This window comes from Calidris pugnax, unplaced genomic scaffold (assembly GCF_001431845.1).
Source record: "Calidris pugnax isolate Ruff unplaced genomic scaffold, ASM143184v1 scaffold413, whole genome shotgun sequence".
Lineage (NCBI taxonomy): Eukaryota > Metazoa > Chordata > Aves > Charadriiformes > Scolopacidae > Calidris > Calidris pugnax.
In genome coordinates, this window is record NW_015091189.1 from 284,059 (window position 1) to 309,331 (window position 25,273).

Below are 25,273 nucleotides of genomic sequence, written 5' to 3' on the forward strand. Positions count from 1 at the left end.
ACTTCGTAGTGCTCTCCAAGGAGCAGCAGGACACGGATGTGATCAGGGCAGAGAGACCCAAAGGTGTCTATGAGGAGGAGGCAAGAGGATGAAAGGTGTGAAGGGGTGAAGGGCTGCTCCCCCAGCACCCTGCAGCACCGGGCTGGCCAGAGGGCAACATGGCTGCCATGGGGCATGGCGGTGGTTTTACTTCAGGCACAACAGCAGTGTGACCTCAGAGACCATCATGGTGTGACCTCAGACACTGTCATGGTGTCACCTCAGACTCAGCAGTGGTGTGACCTCAAACATGGCAGTGGCATGATGTCAGTCAGTGTGATACTCTCTGTGTTTACACTGTGATTACCTCAGACGCGGCAGTGGTGTGACCTCAGAGACCACCATGGTGTCACCTCAGACACCATCATGGTGTGACCTTAGAGATCACCATGGTGTGACCTCAGATGGTAGTGGCGCGGCCTGAGAGATCACCATGGTGTCACCTCAGACACCACCATGGCGCGGCCTGAGAAATCACCATGGTGTCACCTCAGACACGGCAGTGGTGCAGCCTCAGAGACCACCATGATGTGACCTCAGACACCACCATGGTGTGACCTCAGACATGGCAGTGGTGGTGCTTCAGCCATCACCACGTTGTTAACCCAGACACAGCAGCAGACACCTTGGCGTCACCTCACACACCGTGCTGGCAGTACCTCAGGCCCCACAGTGGGCCTACTGCAGACATGGCGGCAGCATTCCCTCAGGCGCTACCTCAAATACAGAGACAGCATTGCCTCAGGTGCTACCACAGGCATTGAGGTGGCGTTACCTCGGGTGTTACCACAGACATGGAGGTGGCATTCCCTCAGGTGTTACCGCAGACATGGTGGTGACATTCCCTCAGGTGCTGCACAGACATGGCAGCAGCGTCACCTCAGACACGGCTTCCCCTCTGCCCCTCAGGCCCTGCTAGCCCAGGGCAGGCTGGCACAGACCACTTGCACCCGCCTGGCTCCCCGCAACCTCCCCGGGACTCGGGGTGGGCCACGGTCTCTTACCGACCGCCGGGGCGGCCGGCAGCCTTTGAGGGGCCGGAGGTCCCCAGCCTCCCTGGAGGCGGACGCCCCTTCCTGGGGTAGGAACTTTGCAGACGCTCCCTAGTCCCCGCCGCTGCCCTTGACCTGGCGAGGCGGCGCGCTCCGCCCCGCGCCGCCGCCGCCGCACTTGGCAGACGCTCCCTAGCGGCGCTTGCACAGGCGAAGCGCCCCTCCGCTCTGCGCTTTGCGGGGCGGCGGCACTTGGCAGACGCTCCCCGGGGCCGTTCCTCCGCCTTCCCTCTGCGCCGGAAGCGTGAGACGCTCCCTAACCCCGCCCGCGGGGAGGAGGGGGGGCGCCCAGGTAAACATCCAAGATGGCGGCGGCGGCGGAGGGCTCAGGCCCGGCGGGGCCGGGAGGGCCTCGGGGCGCGGCGGAGGTTGACGCCGACGGGATGGGCCTGACGGACCTGCCGGGCGAGCTGCTGGAGCTAATCCTCTGCTGCGACGTGCTGGGAGCCGCCGACATCGGGCGGGTGTCCTGCACCTGCCGCCGGCTGCGTGAGGCCTGCCAGCCCCGCGGCAAGGTGTGGCGGGAGCGCTTTCGCCTCAGGTGGGCACCGCCGACCGGCACGGCACGGCCAGGCCCGGCATGGCCCTCCGGGGGGAGCTGCGAGGGTGGGCGAGGGGTAGCCGGGCCTCTCCTCAGCGCCCCGGTGGCGGGAGGGCCCGGTCAGCGCAGGCCAGGCCCTACCGGGGGGGGTTCAGCGGGCACCGGGGGACGGTGCCCTCTGTCCCCTCGGCCTGGGAGGGCCGGGGTGCGCCTGGGGGGAGGAATGCACCCCATACACCCCATCTGTGTCTCTCTTGCTGGCTCTGCAAGGTGTGTGCAGAACCTCTGACGGGCGGGAGGAGCCCTGCGGCTTTCTGCTGTGTATAAGGGGTGAGGAGAAGTCCTTCCCAAGCAGGGATGGCAGGGACTGTCACAAGGCTGCTTCCCCGCCGAAATCCCGCAGGAGGAGACCACAGGAGCCCCACCTTGCTCCGTGGAGGTGGTTCTTTGCAGCCCCTTCCACAGCTGGGCACTTGGATTACCTGCAGGCCCCGTGTGGGGGCTGGCAGTGGTGCAGACACAGGGCACATGCATTTTGGGTTGCTGAGTGTCCTCTCTCATCCCGCTAAGGTAGGCAATGTCAGCCAGCAGCTTCCACAACAACTGCCAAGACTTGTTCTGTCACAGGACTGATGCTTTACAGCAAAGAGGTGTTTATTTGTAGCGCTTTTGGGGGAGCTGTTTTCCCAGAAACCAAAATCATAGAATCACAGAATAGTTCAGGTTGGAAGGGACCTTAAAGATCATCGAGTTCCAACCCCCTGCCCTGGGCAGGGACACCTCCCACCACACCAGGTTGCTCCAAGCCCCCTCCAACGTGGCCTTGAACCCCTCCAGGGATGGGGCAGCCACAGCTTCTTGGGGCAACCTGGGCCAGGCTCTCACCACCCTAAAAATCCTTTGTAGTGACTTCTGCTCCGTATGAGTTCAGTTTCCCTCAAAGGCACACGGTGTCTGATAAGGGTATAGCTGTGTTATTAACAGTTTCACTGGCCACGCTTTAGCTGGGAATAAAGCATGAGCATTATTATTGATAATGCTTATGCCACAGTGGTTTCAGCAGTTCTAGAAACTCCAGTCCATCACTGGGGTTTGCCAACCTATCTAGAATAGAGCACGCTCATCTGCTACCTGGTTTTGTCTGTGTTTTGGCACAGGAAAAGTAGCAATAATGCTTTATCCAATTGCCAGTTGGCTTCTAAAATTTAGCACAGCTCAAAGGAGAGGATTATTGTCTTTCCACCAGTGAAAAAGGCTGCTGAACAATTACAGCTTCCTCAATTCACTGAGCTATGGCCTGGGACGGCTGGCCAGATCCTTTCACCAATTCAGTGGCTCTAATTTCTGAAGCAAACCTGAAAGTTTAAAAATGGTTCAGATCCAGCAGCTGAAATTCAATGTGGTAGGTGATTAGCACAAGCTGCTGCCCTCCTCTGTCTTTGATAATAGAACTTTTGGCAGGAGTTTGCACATCGCCCTTGTCGTCCTGGCTGCGTTCCACCGTGAGTAATTGCACTTTATCTTCCTCAAATTTTCAATATCATTTCAACCCAAGAAATTACTCTTTCTCATCCTAAAAATAAATGATTGTAATTGTTATTACGGTGTGGCTGGGTTTCAGCGGTAGATGAATGGCTGGGATCCATCAGGAGAGGGGTTGTTATATAACACAAAGTTATTTGCTTAGTCTTTGACTTTATTTTGTAACTGCAGTTGCAGTGTAGTTTTATTATTAACTGGGAGTAAAATATCTCCCATGTGTGGCCGGACGCAACTGTGACTTTTGGTCAGTTGGTAGAAGTAGTGATTGAAACATTTTGCCTTCTCTCTATTAATAAAAGTAAAAATATATCGATATATAAAAATTTGTGTGTATATATATTTATATGTATTACCTGAAAAGAACCTAATCCTTCTAGTTGAAGGAAAATGCTTTGTAAAAACCAGTAATAATTAATAGAATTTCAAAGTGTGAAATAAATGCCCCTGTAAATGACAAAAGGCCTTACTCTCAGCTTTCTTTCCCGTGGTGTCCAAAATATTTCCATCTGTGCTGATTCTTTGTCATGTTTCATACACAAGTGATCTTGGTATCCTCAGAACAGTCGTGTGTTGCTGTGCTGTATATATTTTCTGGCACAGGGCTGTGTTGTGGCAGTACATGCCCTTTTATTAGAAAAGGTGCTGCTGCCTCCAAAACATTACCTGAAGTTAGGTTTTCAATTGAGCCTTGAAACGCTTCTTAGTAAGCTGTGGAGTGTGTTTTAGCTTTTGAACTTTCAGACTTGGCAAAGAAGATACAGCTTGCTTTTACAAGAAAGGTGTGAGGGTTTTTTTTAATAATTATTTCTTGTATTAAAAATGAACTGCAGAAGCATTTAGCTGTCACAATTTGACTTCAGAATTCTGTTTTCCTCCAGTAGATGTTGCCGTCAGCAAGGGCAACAGAGGGAGCTCTGTTTTGTGCATCCTTTTAATTAGACCCATGAGGTAATTGGAAGAACACAGGACAATGAATTCTCATTCCATTAGATGCCAAGTTAGCTTACATGTGATACATCTTCAGAATAGCAAATTATTTTGTTCTATTATAAAACTCTGCCTCTCTTCTACTAATGTGATACCTGTGCTTATCTTGCAAAGCACCGGGGGAAATCTCAAATTGAAATATTGAAATACCCAGAGTATGAACTTGTTTGAAGGTTTCTTGTTGGCAGGCTTCAGGAGAACTTACTCTGAAACAACCATTAATACACAGATGAAATCGGTTGGATTTATGTTTTAATGCTTGAATCAATCATTAGATTAATTTATACAATTACATTTAGAGTTGTACTGTGTCTTGGCAATGTCTCAGCTTCACAAGTCGTATGGTTACAATAAGGAACGTTTTATGGATCTGGAGGTTCTCAGTGATGTTGAAATACTAATGAACCTGTTCCCTTCTGTCTTGTTGTGTAGATGGCCATCGCTGCTGAAATACTACAGCCACACAGACAGTGTTAGCTGGCTTGAAGAATACAAAGCACGGCACAACGCTGGTCTAGAAGCCCAGAGAATTGTAGCTTCGTTCTCCAAAAGGTTCTTTTCAGAACACGTAAGTCATCTTCTCTGTGTATGTGCAGCAGCCTAGCTACTTGTTTAGTACTTTTTATTAGTTTGCCTTTCCTCTCCCTTCACATCCTTTCAACTAAGCAATCAGAAATTTCCTCTTTCCTCACTTTGAGTGAAAATGCTGGATCACCAGCCAGAAGGGGAGAGACAGTCCGAAGCCTGAAGATGCATAGAATCCAAAGCATCACGTTCAGCTGGTGCCGCTGCAGCTTTAAAAGCTCTTTGCCCATTTCTGCGTGTTCAGACCTGGCTCTGGGAACTTCAGAAAGACTGCTGGTTTGTTGACACAAACCTGTTCCACAGCCTGTTAATTTATCTCACCGCAGACCTTGCGCGAGGATACATTCTGTGAGTTGTCAGGAGTCATTTGAGGACAGGACCAAGGTGCAATAGGTTCACTGCATTGGAAAGTGTAATATTTAAGTTCTTTACCCAACCATGATGCCAAGATGCTTTTGAGTTCACTGTGATGAAGGTGAAAACCTGGTCTCTGAGAGACTGACTTGCACGTGGGACAACAGCTATTTCATTGTCTGTTTGCTTCGTTGGTGGGGGTAGGAACTGCAGCTTGAATCCCTGCGTAGAGTTGAGGGGAAGAGACTTTCAACCCAGTTGCAGTAGATCCTGTGGGGTGCCCACTAAGATACAGCGTAATAAGAATTGCTTTTTCCTTACTCTATTAGCCTGTGTCCTGTACTGAAAAGTTTGAAAGCAAAAAGATTTGGTACAATTCAATCAAAGCTTATAAAAAATAATACCAAATTTTGGAAGAAAATAACTCTTCTGAATATAGATAACTAGTGATTGCTTCAAAAAATTCTTTCAAGAAGCTGATTGCTCTGGGTGAGGGCTTGTAATTAATCAGGTGAGGTTTTTCAGTGTAAATTTGAGGCTGAAATGAAGGTTCCTGCTCCTTTGTTCCTTCTCCTAGGAGCAATCTGCTGCACTAGGGGGGACTTCTAGAGGTTCAGTCAACCACAGGAAAAAGATGATTCCACATTAAAATGACATTCAGCTTGGGTCCAGCCTGCATAAGCTTGTGCTGGTCTGTACACCTGCTGTAGGAGCCCCCACTGCTGTAGTAATTAGCTCAAATTCCTGTAGGACACTACTGGGACTCTCAGTGGATCCTTGTAATAAATCTGTGGAGTAGAGACTGTGAGTACTTGTTGAGCTGGACATTTTTAAGATCTTAATAGATTTTTAAATAATAAAATTGTATTTGAGACTTTTTATGAAATTACATTCTTTTGGGATGAATCTGTTGGGATGAATTATGCTCCCCATAATTCATTGTTGTCTGGTTTGGTGAGCTGGACATTTTTAAGATCTTCATAGATTTTTAAAAAATAAAATTGTATTTGAGACTTTTTATGGAATTACATTCTTTTGGGATGAATCTGTTGTGCTCCCCATAATTCATTGTTGTCTGGTTTGATAGGTCCCCTGTGATGGATTCAGTGACATAGAGACTCTCGGGTGCCCAAGTCATTTTTTTGAGGATGAGCTGATGTGTATCCTGAACATGGAAGGAAGGTAAGAAAGAGGGGTTAGAAATGGAAGGGATTTTCCCCCTTTCACTGGTTAAAGGAGAATGGTACTGTGGTGACCTGGCCTCAGCTTCTGCCCTTTTGTCACTCTCACAAAACAACGTCCCCAGGCTTACCAAAGCTGGGAAGTGTTGCTGTGTGTTTAATTTCAGGACAAATTTAATATTCCCAAAAGAAACCGTGTAAATTATTTGACAAGAAGGAAGTCCTATGGCCTTGTGCTGCTGCTTGTTGCTTATTTCCTTGCCAGTTCATGATGTCTCTCGGGACATGTTGTTCCATGTACCCTTTTTTCTGCAGCAGTTTTGGCTTAAGGAGTTCCCATCCTCATATTCCAGGTTTAAATTAAAAAAAGGATCCGTTTGCTGCACTGATTTGCAGAATGAGGCCACAGCACCGGAGGGAAGGAGGAATACTCCATGAGGGTTGCCACCCTGAATCATGAAACTACAGCTTTTTTTTTTTTCCTACTCTTGTTCCTTTTCTTAGCTGTAGTAGGTTGGTCCAGTTTTTGTCTGCAAATAAGCAACTGAGTTTAATTCAGCCACTGCAAAATTTGCAGTTCTGTAAATTATTCACTCAGGGAAAATGCCAAGTGGGTGAATAGAACTCGTGGTTATCATCTGCCTGAGTATTCTCATCACCGTGGTTAACACTGGGCAAGATGAATAAGTCACTGCTTTACTTCAAGTTTTTTCTGCTGGTAGGGTATAAACCATGCTGATTTTGCTGTGATACGAAGCAGCGAGAGATTGCTCTTAATGGAGCCTAATAGCCTTGATTAAAGAGACTGTTAGTAGAGCTTGAAAAAACACAACTGGAATGGCAATCATCTCATTTTTGCTTTTTCACATCCATTTTATTACCTTCCCTATTTGAACTGGGACTAAACATCTCTCATTTGACAACTGGTTAAAAAGCTTTTGAGCCTTTGCACTGGCCAAATGCCTCCCCATAAAGCAGAATTGATGCTAATTACACCCTGATTAAGCTGTAGTCATTGCCATTCAGGAGCATTAGGCTAAATCATTTCCCTGGAAGATATCCCAATAAAGCAGTTGTCCCTATTGAGCATCCCAATTTACTGGGAGAAGATAAAGTGTTACGAGGTTTGATTGTTCTCCTGTCCAGTAGGATGGAGAAGGGTGATTTGACCTGCAGTCTGGAGGAGAGGAAATGTAAGCAGGGAAATATAGGAACAATGTTTTGCAGGTGTCTTATCTTGTGGGTTTTTTTGAGGATGAAATTTCCTCTTAATATTTACCTTTTTGGTTGACTCTTCAGTGATAGTGTTGTAAGACTTGCTAAGAAAAGCAGTAGTCTAAATTGTAAACCTGTATTCACTGGAACAGTTAAATCAAAATGTTCACCCTTTAAATGCTTGTTCAGGACAATACTCATTTTTGTATTTAAATCTGCAGGAAAGGTCTCACCTGGAAGTACTATGCAAAGAAAATTCTATACTTCCTACGGCAACAGAATATATTAAAAAATCTGAAGGAGTATCTTCAGCGCCCAACTGATCGGCAGTCATTTTTGGAGGGTAAGTCTTTGGCAGAAATCCCATGCGGAGCACCTCATCACAGCTTTCCATCACTTGTTTTACTTGGAAAGAGACACCTTTGCTTGTATTTCAGCTTGGACAACGACTCAGAATTGTTTGGGTTTTTGATGTGCCTGAAATCTATAAAATCTTGCAGTGGTTGCATAGCGTTGCATCAGAATGTCAGGATTACAGTAGGTTCTGTCAGAGTTTGAATAATTGCCCACGGACAGATGAGCTTAAAAGCAGTGGAGAAAATATTAGACAATGTATTTGCATCTTGAATGATGTATTGAGAAGATCAGCAGTAGCTCACTGTCTAATTCACTGACACTGCAGAAGCATTTTAACTGTAGCCCATGGGCTAAATCGTAGAATCACAGAATGGTTTGGGTTGGAAGGGACCTCAAAGACCATCCAGTCCCACCCCCTGTCCTGTCCACTGGGCAGGGACACCTCCCACCACACCAGGTTGCTCCAAGCTCCCCCCCCAACCTGCCCTTGAACCCCTCCAGGGATGGGGCAGTCACAGCTTCTCGGGGCAACCTGGGCCAGGCTCTCACCACCCTCACACCAAACAAGTTCTTCCCCACATCTCAGCTCCATCTTCCCTCTTTCCGTGTCAAAACCTTCCCCCTCCTCCCAGGGCTCCCCTCCCTCATCCAGAGTCCCTCCCCAGCTTTCCTGGAGCCCCTTGAGGGACTGGAAGGGGCTCCAAGGGCTCCCCAGAGCCTTCTCTTCTCCAGGCTGAACCCCCCCCAACTCTCTCAGCCTGTTCTCACAGCAGAGGGGCTCCAGCCCTCGCAACGTCACCGTGGTGTCCTCTGGACCTGATATGGTCTAACAGACCAACTGATGTGCTACTGGGTCGGTTCCATGCTATCCTTTCCCAAGAGCTTCTCAGATAAGGGCTAGGAGCAAGCTGCAGGCAGGGGGAGTTGTTGTTGTAGCCCATGTGCTGTGGCTTTCTTTCGAGAGCAGTCTGACCACTATGCCATCTAGAGCTGGGGAATGGATGGAAGTCCACTTGTGGGGTAGGAAGGCACATGCACCTGATATGAAGAATGCAAAGGCTTTTCTGCAATTCGTGTCCTCAGGTCTGGTGGATTATTCTTTTCTTCAAGCTTCCTGTGGAGAAGATAGTCTTCTGAATGCCCCAGAAGCTCATGGTGTCTGTAGAAGAATCACTTACTGTTGGTACATACCTCAAGAACGTCATTCAAACGAGTCTTTAACACCAAAGCTGGTTTTCGTTAGTGGCAATAGACTTTGAAGAAGGGACTGTGTTAGGGCAAGAGAGGAAAGCCTAAAGTGGCCTTTTCTGGAAATAACTGAGACAGTTAATTATGTAACTTAGTCATGTGGCTCACAAATGCATGCGTTTGTCTGCCATGGAGGTATTTTCAGAGCACCAGCAGGCAGTCTTTTGTGAAGTTTCAGCTGGTCAGCACGGGGAACAGTTTGGAGGGGAGAGAAGGAGGACATGGGGTGGCTCTCTGCTGAAATCCTTGAATATGGGCCTGTCATGGAAGTGCTAAGGAAGCAGGAGGAGAAATGCTTCCTGCTAACGAAGCAGTGGAGGAAGCTGAAGAGGTATAATCTATGCAGAAGTCTTAGAGGTGAATGCAGTTGATTCCAAAGATTGAAAAACAGGGAGACTTTGGAAAGAGCAGTGGTGACAAGATGGCAAGGAGAAGATTCTATGAAAGGGTATTTTTCTCCTGCCGAAGTTTGACAGAAGAGGCTGTTCTGTTATAGTGGGTTTCTGACATGAAGATGGAGAGCAGGCGTGGAAGAGAAAGATGAATGTAGCAGAAGAAGGAATGATGAGCAAGAATGATAGTTATGGAGGATATGGCAGGAAGAAATCAGAACTGAAGCAGAAGTGAAGCCGAGTTTGTTTCAGGCTCTAAATAAAAAAAAAACATTGTAAGTTGGGAGGATGCCAGAAGGTGCATTGTGACCAAAGAGTTGGCTGGTAAAGCCCGGTCCAACAGCTTACCTGCTCAATGTACTATCTGTTGCTTTGCCTTCCAGGGTGGTGGAGAGGGGAATACTGAATTTAATTGGTGTTTATCATGTCAGTTTATTCTTTGCATTTTGTGTGATGAAATCCAATATATGACTGCAGATTTTAAAAGGAAAGCTCTTGTGTTCTGCTGCAATTGCTTGCTGCATGCCTGGAATTTACAGGAGGTAAAAACCAAGCAAAGGAAAAAAAACTGAAGTCCTGTTTCTTATATAGTTTGTTTTTTCCAGGTGCTGTTTTAATTGATCAATACTGTAACCCCCTGTCAGACATCTGCTTAAAGAGTGTCCAGGCACAGGTGGACGATATCACGGATAAAGTGCGCAAAGTCCTGCGGACGAAAAACCCACGGCACCCCAGCTTGGCTTCCAAGGCAGGTACTGTACAGAAACGTGTGCTTTGCTGCAGAGTGTTCCTGCAAGTTTGGGTACAGGCAGACGAGGTGAAACAGCTGCTGGATTATTGCAGCCTAAAGAGCTGTTGTTCTTTATCCCCTGGCAAGCATATTCCGACGTTTGCTTAAACCATCATTCACCATTTGGTGAGCCACAGGGGCTCAAAAGCCCAGGATTGTCAGTCCATCTGATGCTGTCTAAGAAAAATAGTATTAGGAAGGAATTAGGGAATTTCTTCTTTTTTGTCCCTGAAGTCTTAAGTAGTCCTAATATCTGTAGCAGAGCTGTGGGACAGGGGGATTGACTTCTCTTCCTCTGCGAGTCTCAGAAAGACCGCAGCAGTAGAAAAGGTACGTGGTTTAACACCTCCAAAGGTCAGGCAGCATTTTGCTCCTTGTTTTTCCGAAGCACTATCCAATGTTTGCTGTCTTTCCAAGAGAGAATGAGTGTCTGCCTGTATCTGTGTACCTGGAGTGGCCTAACTGGGTCTCTTGAGCAGTGAAGGGCCATTTCCCACTTGTGCCCGGGCAGCGTGACACATCCAGCTGCAGTGCCCTGTCTCTTGACTGTCCAAATTGAGATGAATCTCTTGTGTTCTTACTCCATATGAAGAATTTTGATATAAGGTTCATTGCATAAAGGTTAAGAACAGTTGTTTTCTCAGTCTTTATTTCATTGTATGTGTTTTTAGGAGAGGTGGTGATTCCAGAAGTGGAGCTTCAGCGGCAGGTACTTGATGCTATGAATTGTGTCCTGTATGAGCAGTTAAAATACAAAGGAAACGAGCTGGATTACTATAACTCCCTGAATTCCTACATTCACCAGGTACGTGTATGTTAGGCAAAAACTAGGAGGTTGCAAGGCTTGAGACATTCTATCTGTGGTGTTTATTTGTCCAAATGCAGTCAGACAAATGTCATCTTTTGTTGCATATTTTGCCAAGTTGGTGTATTTCCATTTGTAAAATCAAACCTTGAGGTTTTGTGTTTCTTCTTAATAACCCACATGTTTTTATCACGTTTTTATCCCCCAGGTTTTGATCCGCAGGACGGGAATTCCCATCAGTTTGTCTGTGCTTTATTTAACAATTGCCAGGCAGCTGGGAGTCAAGCTTGAACCAGTCAACTTCCCTAGCCATTTTCTGCTCAGGTGGTGTCAAGGAAAAGAAGGGTAAGTCATCTGCTCAATTTTGAAGTTTTGTCCATGGTAATAAAAGCCAGAAAGCATTTGTGGCTCCAGAGCTGTACCAGAATGTTTAGTTATTTTCCATCCGTAATTACGATAAAAAGATCAGGTCTCTAAAAGTTTTCCCAGAATTAAATTCTGCTGTTGATGAATGGTAACAGATGTCCTGAGTGTGAAATAATAGTAGCCGTGAGGTAATGTTTCTCTTATTTAAGAAAACCATGAAAAACCAAAAAGAAAATCAAAAGGGGCTGATTTCATGTAACCTTTCATGCAGAACAGTTGCGAGAAACCATTGCTGCTGTTCTGGGCACTCATTTAATTCTCTGAGTCAGCGCAGGATACGTCTTTGACCAGATCATGATCAATTTACAGAAATCTGGGTTTTGTGAATGACATCAGCAGTCCAATTCAGAGCAATGGTTTTGTCTATATATACCTCTTTTGGCACTAGGCCTCAGATGCCATACGCGTGGGCTCTGTTACACTTCCCAGTGCAGTGTCATAATATAATCTAGCAATAGCTACAGCCAACCCGAAAATATCTGAAGGAAAGAACTGGCAGGATGGAGTGAAAAGTCCCCTTGTTTTTTCTGTCTTTTCCCACGTAAGTTTGTCTGAAGAAGCAGCTAGACAAAGAGAGAAGGTACCAGATAGAATTATAGAATGGTCTAGGTTGGAAGAGACCCTTGGGATCATCGAGTCCAACCATCTATCCTACTCTACAAAGTCCTCCCCTACACCATGTCCCTCAGCACTGCATCTAAACGGCCCTTAAACACAGCCAGGGATGGGGACTCCCCCCCAGTCTAAACCTCCCCTGTTGGAGCTTGAAGCCATTCCCTCTCGTTCTGTCACTAATAATCTCTCTTTAGGAGGGAGCTGAGGTAAGAATGACCTTTGTTTTACAAATGAGTTTGAAGGTGCTGAGGGAAGAACAGAAATCTTGTCTTACCACGAGACCCACCATCACAATTTAATTTCCTTGTTGTTTTGATAGAAGCACAGATATTTTTGACTACACCTACATTGATGCCTTTGGGAAGGGGAAGCAGCTGACGGTGAAGGAGTGCGAGTACCTTATTGGCCACCATGTGACAGAGGAGTTCTATGGCGTGGTGACTTCAAAAGAGGTTTTGCAGCGTATGGTGGGAAACCTCTTAAACCTCGGCAAGCGGTGAGTTGAGAATCATCTGGCCTGTAGGGCCTGTGGGGATGGGAAAAGGGCCCGGAGTATAGTGTCTGCCTATCTGATACTGCCTCTTCACAGTGTTTGAGTGTGTGCTTTAAAAGGTCACAGTTACCCCCGGGGTGTCTTGAATTTCTGTATGTCACCTTGCATTGTCTAGTTGCTTTTAATCACCCACAGCAGTAGCGAGTATTTAGTAAAACTAGTTCCCCTCAAGAAAATGGGCAGATCTTTTTGTTTCTTTGTGAAAAGCTGATAGGGGCTGTCTCAAGAAAATGGGCAGATCTTTTTTTTTTTTGTTGTTGTTTCTTTGTGAAAAGCTGATAGGGGCTGTCCACCATTCCCTTAGGAACAGAGACCTTCGTTATGATCTGGTAAGCACAGCCCATTAGCTCAAATCATAGAATTGTCTAGGTTGGAAGGGACCTTTCAGATCATCCAGTCCAACCATCAGCCTAACTCTGATAAAAACCATCACTAAATCATATCTCTAACACTAGGTCAACCCGTCTATTAAATCCCTCCAGGGATGGTGCCTCAACCACTTCCCTGGGCAGCCCATTCCAAGGCTTAATAACCCTTTCTGTGTAAAAATTGTTCCCAATCTCCAATCTGAACCTCCCCTCGTACAACTTGAGGCCATTTCCTCTTGTCCCATCACCTGTTCCTCAGGAGAAGAGACCAACCCCCCCTGGCTACACCCTCCTTTCAGGGAGTTGGAGAGAGCGAGAAGGTCTCCCCTCAGCCTCCTCTTCTCCAGGCTGAACACCCCCAGCTCCCTCAGCCTCTCCTCACAAGACTTGTGCTCCAGACCCCTCACCAGCTCCGTTGCCCTTCTCTGGACCCACTCCAGCACCTCAAGGTCTTTTTAGTGGGAAGGGGCCCAAAACTGGGCACAGCCCTCGAGGTGGGGCCTCACCCACTGCCCAGTACAGGGGGACCATCACTTCCCAAGTCCTACTCACCATGCTGCTCCTGATACAGGCCAGGGTGCTGTTGAAGGGGGACCATCACCTCCCAAGTCCTGCTCACCACGCTGCTCCTGATACAGGCCAGGGTGCTGTTGGCCTTCTTGGCCACCTGGGCACACTGCTGGGGTTTCAAAGGTACTGTTGGTAGAAAATTTAGTTTTATAAGTAGCCATAGACAGGAATCCCAGAGTGAAAGGATTGCTTTAGGTGTAATTAAGCTAGAGGAACAAAAGCAGATTTCAAAAAGGGAGTGGCCTGGAGAGTGAAATCTCTATGTAGGATTATTTGACCAAGTAGAATACCAGTGAGGTGGGAGGGTGGAGTCCAGTCATGGGTTGTGTGGCATTTTTCCTTCTGAGCTGAGCGTTGGATGTGACGAGTGACAGTGTGTGCTGGAATTGCTCTTCCTGAGCACGAACCTGTAGCATTGTTTTTGGTGACTATCCCTGTCACTGGGGACAGGGGCTGAAGAGCTAGCCTTACAACTGGGTTTCTTTTTTGCTGGCAGAGAAAGCACTGATCAGTCTTACCAGCTCTTGAGAGACTCGTTGGATCTGTACCTGGCCATGTATCCAGACAACGTGCAGCATCTAATGCTCCAGGCCAGGTTATACTTCCACCTGGGAATCTGGCCAGAAAAGGTACCTCGCCACTCGGTTGTATGTTTTCTGATAGGCTAAGCACTATTAACACTAGTTTATTGATTTTTATTTGGGTTTTTTTTGGACTACGTCAGCTTGCATTACAGTCTGCCACAAGTTGTTTCTGTAATAAACACAATTGAATGAGTTATCACGTTTCAGAGAATCAATTTTTACAATGTGAAGCAGGGAAAAGAGGATGATTCTGGCTGGCCCTAGGGAGACTCAGGAGCAGCCTGGAGTCTGAGTCATAATTTATGATTTACTGCCCAAGTCTGACAGCTTCTCTTGCAACCAATACTGTGGACTTCTAGGTGTAGGTTAGAAGAGCATCCTACTTGGTTTATACCTAGATTGTGGTGGTAAAACTCTTGCAAGATTCCTGTAAAAGCAGCAATTACCTTGTTGGAAAACTTGTAGGGAGTTATCTTTTATAAATAAAACCAAAGCTATTCTCTGAAACTTCAGCCACACAATTGCTCTTGTGAAAAAGCAAGATCCTTCTTGGGAACTTTGTTTAATTCTTGGGATTCTTCTTTAGCTTAGCAACCTGAGTCCTGCTGTCTTGTGAAAGTGGGAAGGAAGGTGCTGAGACTTACAACTTGTCTGGATCACCTCTATCTTTCACTGAGTCAGCAGAAGGCACAGGGAAGAAGCTCATAACTCAAAAAAAGTATTATTTCTTTAGTGTGTCACTACAGCAAAGAGATGTTCCCTCGTCAAAATTTCCTGTTAGTGAAGCTCACACTCTTGGGCACTGCCTGTGCTATTTCCAGATGTGAGGTTTGGGTGAGGGGGCAGAAGCATTGGCCGGACAGCTGAGCAGAAAGCAGAAAACAAAGCTTTTTCCATCAAATTAACTGAAGCGTAGGGCTGCTGGAGAAGCTGCCTTCCTTTTGAAGAACAACCTGCGCTAAGCTTCCCCTTCCTTTCTTAAGGCAGCAAGTTTTAGGGTCGCCAGAGGAAGAAAAACAGCACGAACTAAGAAATTGTGAGCTGAAATTCACTGAGCTGAAATGGCAACGTAAATAGGGGACAGTGAAGTGAAACACTGAAAGATATTCCTTCCCCTTTCTGGCACTCAGTGACGTGTTCATAAAGCACCAAGGCTTTGCATACGTGCATTTTGCTGTCCCCAGAACAAATAATACAGCCCCGTGGCTGAGCTTTTACACAAAGTTTCTCTGCACCATGTTGCCAGATGCAATGAAAATGTGCAAATTTGGGCTTTTCAGTTTTGCATCCCCACGTGCATCCAGTTGTTCCAGGCTGTCGGGTGGGAATGTGTCTGCCAGAGAGGATGCTCTGTGTCTGACACAACAGAAGATGACGGATTTAATAGAAGCCTGCTGGATTTACGGAAAGTTGTAGAAAAATCTTAAAAGTCAAGCAGAGCTACACAGAATGTTGTCCTAACTGTTTGCAAATAACAGTAAATTAAATTGCCAGGAATCCCTTGCAGCTGTGGTCACTGTACTAGGCCTTCCCCTTTTTGTGGGATTTTTCAGGATTTTCACATCCTTCTTAAGATGCCAGAAAATTAAGGTGGCCAAGAAGCCTGAGCTGTGTTTCTTCTTCTCGTACCTAATAACCCACCTGTTCTTCTGAATTTATTTTCTTCACCTCTTGGCTGATGTTCTTGCTCAACAGCCTGAGATCTCTATTCCTCTTCTGCTGCTGCTCTGAATGTAGAATGACCAAACCTTCCAGCACGTGATTGAGGAGACAGTCCTTCCACCAGGTGTGAAGGTGTGTCAGATTTTGGAACTGTGATAGCACCTGAGGGATTTGATGTTGGGATGGATTTATCTGTCTTTTCCCAACTGGCTTAGGCAAGAGTTTTGGTAAGAGCAAGGGACCAAAAAAAATGAAGAGGTAAAACCTGCATTGCCTGCCTCTAACAAACTTGGCAGCAGATGCTCTGGTAGTTTGCCAGAGGGTGTTGGTAGGCAGGTGTTCTGGATCTACAGGGTTGCTGCCTTGAGAGAACTCTTAAAGTCAGGGTTCTTTAGTCATCCTGAGACAAGCAGGTTCCCTGCCTCTCCTTCACTAGTAACATCACACAGGGTATTTGCATTTCCTTCTGTGCTGCCCTACTTTTCCCTCTGCCAGGCTCCCACAGACATGCTGAGGAACTCATTTAAATTAAAATGTTTGTTCTGAAGTGCAGAGAAGTCATCTGGAATCACTTCCCAGTAGCAGTCTGGGAGGCGAACAACCATATTCTCTTAACAGAATCACAGAATCTTCTAGGTTGGAAGGGACCTTAAAGATCATCTTGTCCAACCGTCAACCTGACTGACAAAAATAGACACCCACACAACAAACAAGGAGCATCATCACTAAACCAGACCTCCCAGCACTACATCAACCCGTCTTTTGAACACCTCCAGGGATGGGGCCTCAACCACCTCCCTGGGCAGCCCATTCCAAGGGCTGAGAACCCTTTCAGTGAAAAAATTTTTCCTAATATCCAGCCTGAACCTCCCCTGGTGCAACTTGAGGCCATTTCCTCTTGTCCTGTCACCTGTGACTTGAGAGAAGAGACCGACCCCCACCTCTCTACACCCTCCTTTCAGGGAGTTGGAGAGAGCAATAAGGTCTCCCCTCAGCCTCCTCTTCTCCAGGCTGAATAACCCCAGCTCCCTCAGCCTCTCCTCATAAGACTTATTCTCCAGACATTTCAAGAAACCTCCAAATGGGCTTGTCAATGCCCTGTGGTCACAAAATGCAACACGACTACCTTGTGTGACTGAGCTTCATGGAGTTACTGTGCTCAACAGTGCCCTTCCTTGGAAGCGGGGAGCTCTGCAGATAGAAAAGGAGAGGACTCTGCAATTTCTGCAGGCTAAACAAGTGTGAAGAACTTTTTGGGAGAGAGCAGAAGTTCTCAATCTGTGTGGAAAACTGTGGCAGACCTAGGCCTGGGCACTTAGACCAGCTGACTTGAGAAATGTGTCTGTACGTGTTTGTAAGCGTTGGGACTGCTGTAGAGACTTGTTCTGAATCTGTCTTTCTGTTTTGGTTGCTGAAGGTTCTGGACATCTTGCAGCACATTCAGGCTTTGGACCCCTCGCAGCACGGGGCCGTGGGGTACTTGGTTCAACACACCCTGGAGCACATCGAGCGGCGGAAGGAGGAGGTGGGGCCGGAGGTGAAGCACCGCTCGGATGAGAAGCACAAGGAGGTCTGCTTCTCCATCGGCCTCATTATGAAACACAAAAGGTGAGCTCTTCAAAAGCCCTCCCCACATGAGCAGGCTGTTCTGTAATGACGAGTGCAGGAGTATTTTGTTCTGACAGTAATGAGACGTGGGTTTATCCGCCGAGGAGGTACCTGGAATGGAAAATGCCAGGCACGTACATCTACACCGTGTACCTCGTAGAAAAATGGGGGCAGCCCTGTCTGTCCTTTGAGAGAGCGGGTGTCTTCGCTGCTGTTGCAGAGAGAAGCTTGTGAGGTGACTTGTCTGAGTCATCGTGTATCGCACAGCGAAAATTTCCACAGTCCAGAGCTCTCGAAGAAACAGCAGTAATCAGTTAATGAGGGACTGTGGAACAGAATGAACTTCAAAAAAGACTCTCAGATTCTTTTCCTGCGTTGCACAGAGGCTTTGTGTTCCTGCCTGGGCTGCTCTGCCACAATGATGTGCCAGCACTGCTTTGCTTCAGCCACTCCTCCAACTCAACAAGACATCTGGAGTGTATTTTAAGGGTGTCAGCAGTGAGAGTTAAACCTCGCAATTAATCCATAAATAATGTGAAAATAAGGATGGCTTTGTTTTGGGGAGTTCTATATTGGGATTGCCCCGTCTGTGTGATGGAAGTAATTGCACAAAACAGTAGGATGGTTTATTCTCTCCCCGTTTCTTGTTTCCTGTTCTCCTGGTTGCTGACTTCCAGTCTCTTTCCCATTTTCATTTCTTGCTCACATTTGGTTTTCCTTTGTCCTCAGCTATTTGTTTATCCTGTCACTCCTGCTCATTTCCCCCCACCTCAAAATACACTCACATACGCATATAATCTTTTTGAATTCTTTTTTTTTTCCCCCCTCTTGTCCTCTCCTCCTTGTGCCAACTCACAGGAGGCTCCTATCCTGTTTGTGCTATATTAATCTTGAGGAAGAAGAGCTGGCTCTGGAGTTTTCACAGTTCTTGGTGTGCATTTTTATTTTTTTTAATTAGATATGGCTATAACTGTGTGATTTATGGCTGGGATCCTGCCTGCATGATGGGGCATGAATGGATTCGGAATATGAACGTCCACAGCCTTCCACATGGCCCCCACCAGCCTTTCTACAACGTCCTAGTGGAAGATGGCTCTTGCAGATATGCTGCTCAAGGTGAGCAGGACTCTCTTGTGTTTGCTGTCTGTTTCGAGGTACGTTAGGAGAAAGAGATGCTTAAATGATTAGCTCTTTTAAGTATGAAACAAACTGTTAGTTAAGGTTGAGGTAGGAAGGAGAGTGATCTTGAATTCATGGCCTGCATTGTTTGCTCTCTGTGAAATGAGCACTGCTGGGACTGAACAGTAAGGACCACTCTGGTGTCATCTCCTTTTGCCTTAGAAATGTGGGTTTGGATGTGACTTGCTTTATGGTGTCAGCCTTGACGTTTGCTTTTAAAAGAGGTAATTCAGCTTTTGCTGAAGTCTGAAGTTCTGTCAGCAGTTCTCATCCTTTGAAATTACAGCTGTGCTTTGGGCAGGACCTCAAAATAGGGTCTGGTGAGAGAGAACAGACTTTGCTTGTCAGTGTGTGTCTTTCATGGAGAGACTGTGTGTGCCAAGATCCCAGAGAACACAGGTAGTGCCACCTCTGATATGAATAGGACAAAATTGAACACCTCTTCTAAACCTCTTTGCATTTGTGGAATCTCTATCACCCATCGCCTAGGAAAGGAAATTCTTGTCTGATGTCAGAATATGAGGTTGGGGTACAAGGAATATTGAACTGAGGTTCAAAAGGGAAAAAAAAAAACCCTACTCATACATATCTGTAACTCTGTACATCTTAAACAGAGTATTTCTTTGCCTCCTGTTTGTTGTTCTCCCCGTGATACAGAGACATCCCATCCAGCTGGGGTGGCTGCACAGCCTGACTTTGCTGAGACACGACGTGGAAGCTGCCGGAGGGGAAAATATATTTACAAAATGCAGTTCAGCTCTTTCACTAGAGGGTGCTCCCAAGCGTGTTCTGCTCCGTGCCTGTGAGCAAGAGGTGGTTTTACTGGACTGGGCACTCCTACCTGTGCAGGTTTAAAGTGCAGGTGTTTCTCACTGTCCTGAGAGTTACTTTAGTAGTCCAAAAAGATGAAGTGGGGACCAGGAATATTTCAGCTCAGCCTTAGGACTCTTATTAGGCAGTACTTGGCCTCTTAGAGAATTTTTAAAAAAAACAAAAAATTTTGTGTGCCATGGATTGATATTAAAATATGTATCTCAGTGAAAACTAATCGGATAATTGTCCACAGAGCTTCTGGGTCTGAGTCATCTCTTACATCTTTTGTCTAACTGTTTCTAAACAAGTATAATGCTGGCTGGTTCCAGAGCACTGAGTATTTTAGCCAAGCTGTAGGTTGACACTGTCATCTCTGTAGCATCCAAGTGCTTTACTATTGCGAGGGAAAATAGAAGGGTTTGTCCTTGCTCACTGAAATCTTGCTGCCTGACTGTCGAGTGTCCCCTCTGAAATGCATCCTCAGATCATTTGGGGAGGGACAATTTCATAACTTACTGACCTGATGTTTGGGGAGGGGATGACAGGAGAATGGATTGAGAGCAGCCCTGAGGAGAAGGACTTGGGGTGCTGGTGGGTGAGAAGCTCCACACGCCCCTCAACGTGCGCTGGGAGCCCAGAAACCCCCCACCCCTGGGCTGCATCCCCAGCAGCGTGGCCAGCAGGGCCAGGGGGGGATTCTGCCCCTCTGCTCCGCTCTGGGGAGACACCCCCCAGTGCTGCCTCCAGCTCTGGGGCCACCACCAGCAGAAGGACATGGAGCTGTTGGAGCGGGGCCAGAGGAGGCCCCGGAGATGCTGGGAGGGCTGGAGCCCCTCTGCTGGGAGGGGGGGCTGAGAGAGTTGGGGGGGTTCAGCCTGGAGAAGAGAAGGCTCCGGGGAGACCTTGGAGCCCCTTCCAGTCCCTCAAGGGGCTCCAGGAAAGCTGGGGAGGGACTCTGGATGAGGGAGGGGAGCCACAGGAGGAGGGGGAAGGGTTTGACCCTGCAAGAGGGGAGATGGAGCTGAGCTGTGGGGAAGAACTTGTTTGGTGTGAGGGTGGTGAGAGCCTGGCCCAGGTTGCCCCGAGAAGCTGTGGCTGCCCCATCCCTGGAGGGGTTCAAGGGCAGGTTGGAGGGGGCTTGGAGCAACCTGGTGTGGTGGGAGGTGTCCCTGCCCAGGGCAGGGGGTGGCACTGGGTGGGCTTTAAGGTCCCTTCCAACCCAAACCATCCTATGATTCTGTGATAGCTTTTTACTGAAAGAATCTGAGACAAATCTGTGTGCAGATTTTTATCGAACCTGCTCAGAAGTAACACCAAGCTTGTAGGTACCTCAGTTTGAGTCCTTCCTGTGACTTGACAGGTTGAGCTGTAGCTAATTGCAAAACTCCTGTTTCATAGGGTGAATTTGGTATCCATCTACTTGTCTGCTCTTGTCTGTCTTTTGTTTGCTCCGTGGCAGCACAGCCCAGGTATCTGTGGCTCAAAACTGCTCGTCAGCACGTTTCTCAGGCTCCCACCTAGTGCCAAACTCACTCGTCCCCATCTCTTCTCCCTTGCCAGCTCCTGTTTCGTCGCTGTGTTTTTCCCTCACTGCTCAGCCATGCTCCTGCAGAGCATACTGGAGTGTAAATTGTTTTCTGCAGTGGTGCAGTGTATGAAAAAGGTACTTTGCAAGCCCGTAGGACTGCACCAGCCCACTGAGTCTTGTGCTTTTTGGCTGCACACACTGACGTGCAGTAGCTTCAAAGAGCCTGTGTGGATTAATACGACTTCTGTGTGCTCTCTGTAGCGAGCTGGATAGTTTCAGAGACGGATGAATTATTCCTGAATGATGTTCTCTGCGTCCCATCTTGTTTCTACCTTGCCTTGTAGGGAAGTCAGGCTTTGGGAGTTGGGCAGCTTTTGTTTTTACCTTTATATTTGGCGCCGTGCAGGAAAAAATGACATTGTCTGGGGAGTGCTGCAGGGTTCTTGTGCATGTGATTTACTGCTGGGCTGTCTCCTGGTCACGCTGCAGGAGCACAGGGGCCCTCAGCTGGGGTCGCCTCTGCGTTTTAACTTCTGTGGTGTTGGACTGTTGTGCCTAATCAGGTGATCTTTAGCACCAGGGGGGAAACGGGGTGCTCTGGGAAAGAATCGATGTGCTCTTCTTAGGGACTTCCTGGATGAGAAGCTGGACATGAGCAGGCAGTGGGCAGCTGCAGCCCAGAAGGCCAATCCCATCCTGGGCTGCATCAAAAGAAGCGTTGCCAGCAGGTCGAGAGAGGTGATTCTGCCATTTTACTCTGCTCTGGTGAGACCTCACCTGGAATATTGTGTGCAGGTCTGGAGCCCTCAATATAAGAAGGACATGGACCTGATGGAGAGGGTCCAGAGGAGGGCCACAAGGATGATCAGGGGGATGGAGCACCTCTGCTACGAGGACAGGCTGAGGGAGCTGGGGTTGTTCAGCCTGGAGAAGAGGAGGCTCCGGGGAGACCTAATAGCAGCCTTCCAGTACCTGAAGGGGGCCTACAGGAAGGCTGGGGAGAGCCTGTTTAGAAAGGCCTGCAGTGACAGGACGAGGGGCAATGGCTTCAAGCTGGAGGGGAACAGATTTAGACTGGAGATGAGGAGAGGGTTCTTCACTGTGAGGGTGGTGGAGCACTGGAACAGGTTGCCCAGGGAGGTGGTTGAGGCCCCATCCCTGGAGATGTTCAAGGAGAGGCTCGACGAGGCCCTGGGCAACCTGGTCTAGTTGGGGGTGTCCCTGCTGACTGCGGGGGGGTTGGACTAGATGGCCTTTGGAGGTCCCTTCCGGCCTGGGCAATTCTATGATTCTATGATTCCTCATAACTTTTGGGAAGTTTGGATTGAGAAAAGTTGATTCTGCGGCATGAGACGTGCATGAACATCCAGGCTGGTGACTCGAGGTGGTTGAAACACAGGCTGGTGACTTGGAACAAGTTAGCGCTCGGCTCCTCTACCAGGACAACCTTGTGCCTTGAGGCTCCAAGCCTCACCTCGGAGCCTTGGAGCAGGATCTCTCCTAGAAACTGCTCTCCCACGGGATTGAAGGGATCAGAGCTCGGTGCCGCAGCTTCTCCCTGCCCTCACAACCCAGACCTGTGAGCAGCAGAGTGGGAGCGGGTCAGTGTCCTGCTACTCCGACCTCATGTCAGACAGAGTGGTATCAGGCATGAAATAGTTTTTGTGCCACTAGGAAACGGGGTCAGCTCTGTGCACATTTTCCTGGATTAGGGGTGTTTTTTCTTTAAAGCCTCAGGAGGTGGTGTTTCTAGACACACAAACTTGGTATCATCTGCAAACTTGCTGATGATACATAGGGTGTATCATCAGCAAGTTTGCAGATGATACCAAGTTAAGCAGGAGTGTTGACTCCCAGGAGGATAGGGAAGCCCTACAGAGGGACCTAGATAGATTGGATCACTGGGCCAATACCAATGGCATGAGTTTCAACAAGGGCAAGTGCCAGGTCCTGCACTTGGGCCACACCAACCCCCTGCAGCGCTACAGGCTGGGGGAAGTGTGGCTGGAGCTGCCTGGAGGAAAGAGACCTGGGGGTTCGAGTTGACAAACGGCTGAATATGAGCCGGCGTGTGCCCAGGGGGGCAAGAAAGCCAATGGCATCCTGGCTTGTATCAAAAATAGTGTGACCAGCAGAAGTAGGGAGGTGATTGTGCCCCTGTACTCAGCACTGGTGAGGCCACACCTCGAGTGTTGTGTCCAGTTTTGGGCACCTCAATACAAGAGAGATCTGGAGGTGCTGGAGCGAGTGCAGAGGAGGGCAACGAAACTAGTGAAGGGCCTGGAAGACAAATCATATGAAGAGCGGCTGAAGGAGCTGGGGCTGTTTAGTGTGAGGAAGAGGAGGCTGAGGGGAGACCTCATCACTCTCTACAACTACTTGAAAGGACACTGTAGAGAGGTTGGTGCTGGTCTCTTCTCACAGGTAATTAACAATAGAACGAGAGGGAACGGCTTCAAGCTCCAACAGGGGAGGTTTAGATTGAACATTAGGAAGGAATTTTTCACCGAAAGAGTGGTTGGGCATTGGAACAGGCTGCCCAGGGAGGGGGTTGAGTCACCATCATCCCTGGCTGTGTTTAAGGGCCGTTTAGATGCAGTGCTGAGGGACATGGTGTAGGGGAGGACTTTGTAGAGTAGGGGAGATGGTTGGACTCGATGATCCCAAGGGTCTCTTCCAACCTCAATGATTCTATGATTCTAAACAAGACTTGAGAGAGGCGCGTAGGATTTACTGCCTCGTGGCAGGCTGTTTCATGTGGTGATAACCGAGTCTTTCCTTTTTCCTAACAGAGAACCTGGAATATAACTCTGAGCCTCGGGAGATCCCTCACCCTGACATCGGCCGCTATTTTTCGGAGTTTACCGGCATTCACTACTTAGCAAATACCGAGCTAGAAATTCGGTACCCGGAGGATCTGGAGCTCACCCGTGCCACAGTTCAGAAGATCTACAGTTCAGGCAAGGAGTGAGAGCAGAAGGCAGCGTGAGGACGGAAGCAGCTGGAGTGTAGCTTTTTACCCTCTTTGCAAAACTTGCAGGGAAGGCAAGTTTGGTGACAATCCTTTGGCTTAATGCATTGGAAACTGCATTGAACTTTGTAACTGGTGCTATAGCATCTTTCCGTTGCCTGTCTGCCCGTTCTGGCCCGAAGGCACAGGGACACCTTGGTAGTTGAGGCCAAGTGTAAGGATCTGGCAGGGACGGTCGTGCCAGGAAGCGCGTTGTCCTTTGGAAGGATTTGCGCATTCTGCTCGTTCCATGATTGTCTTTGCTTAGAAGGTCCACACAGTGAGATCCCCGGTGTGGAATATGGAAGGAGCCCCTCTTCCAGAGAAGGAAGTTGCTTGTCCTTGCAGTGTTGTGGGGTTTTTGTTTGGTTATGGGATTGTTTTGGTTTGGTGGTGTTTTTTTTTTCTAATGTATATCTCATGCAGGTGATAGTTTTTAAAGTCTCTTACCTTTCACTGTTGTCTTCTTCGGTCTGAATTTTTGGTCAGATTTTGCTTCACCTCCGTAGTCTGATTGTTCACAGAGCCACGATTCCAATTCCAAATATCCTTACGGGCCTGGGAAAGAGCCCCAGCACAAACCCCTTCCAGGGGTGGCAAGCGCATTGGTTACACTGAAGTCCAGTTGGCCACCTCGCTGATGATGCAAACTCTCCTGATGCAGAAGATGAGCTTCTAGCCCTTTTTCATGCCTGCTAAACACACCCAGTCCATGTTTTTACCTCGTTTTTTGGTCTTTTCTTCACTTATGTCCAAGGCCGGAGCTGTGGCAGAGCCGTGAGTGCTCCCAGGACGATTCTGAACCTCGTGGCACCTTTTCGTGGAAGCCTTGAGGTCAGCACCCGAATGACTTGGATGTTTGGGGAGCTCCCACTCACTGCTGTCTCCAATCTATAGGTATTTATGCAATACAGCGGGATCATGACTGGAAACTGGCCGAGCCCAGAGTCAGCCAGGTCATCTCTGTATGGAATAGAGATGTTAATTCCTGCAGCCCGAGGCCTCCTTCCTTTTTGCCAAAAGAGAACAGATTTGGGGGGAGCACGTGCTACGCTGCCCGGAAGGGAAGAGCTTTAGCAGCTCAAGACACATGAATTTCAACACATCTTAAAGGCCTGGAAACCTGTGGAAAAGGTTTTCCTCTGGGTTCAGGTATTATGGGATGCAGAGTGCACGGTGTGTGTGCATATACAGAGCCTGCATATCTGTGTGGTTTCTGAAGCAACACCCCTAGAGATGCAGATAGTTTCCTGTCACTGTCCCCTTGCA

The 25,273-nt window shown here is 47.9% G+C and overlaps 1 protein-coding gene across 2 annotated transcripts; it reads left to right on the plus strand.

Moving 5' to 3' along the window:
- Positions 1 to 1,314: 1,314 nt before the first annotated feature.
- Positions 1,315 to 24,997, plus strand: FBXO21 (F-box protein 21). 2 transcript variants are annotated; one of them, XM_014959517.1, is made up of 12 exons: positions 1,315 to 1,632; positions 4,594 to 4,729; positions 6,188 to 6,282; positions 7,718 to 7,839; positions 10,099 to 10,245; positions 10,955 to 11,088; positions 11,297 to 11,433; positions 12,449 to 12,625; positions 14,117 to 14,249; positions 17,284 to 17,474; positions 18,433 to 18,628; positions 23,787 to 24,020. In XM_014959517.1, exons 1-12 carry the CDS (start codon positions 1,397 to 1,399, stop codon positions 23,874 to 23,876), a joined length of 1,794 nt encoding a protein of 597 aa, XP_014815003.1. In that variant the 5' UTR covers positions 1,315 to 1,396; the 3' UTR covers positions 23,877 to 24,020. The 2 variants fall into 2 exon arrangements, with proteins under 2 accessions (XP_014815003.1, XP_014815002.1); XM_014959516.1 differs by having other exon boundaries at positions 1,330 to 1,632; positions 18,433 to 18,590; positions 23,787 to 24,997.
- The last annotated feature ends 276 nt before the right edge of the window (positions 24,998 to 25,273 follow it).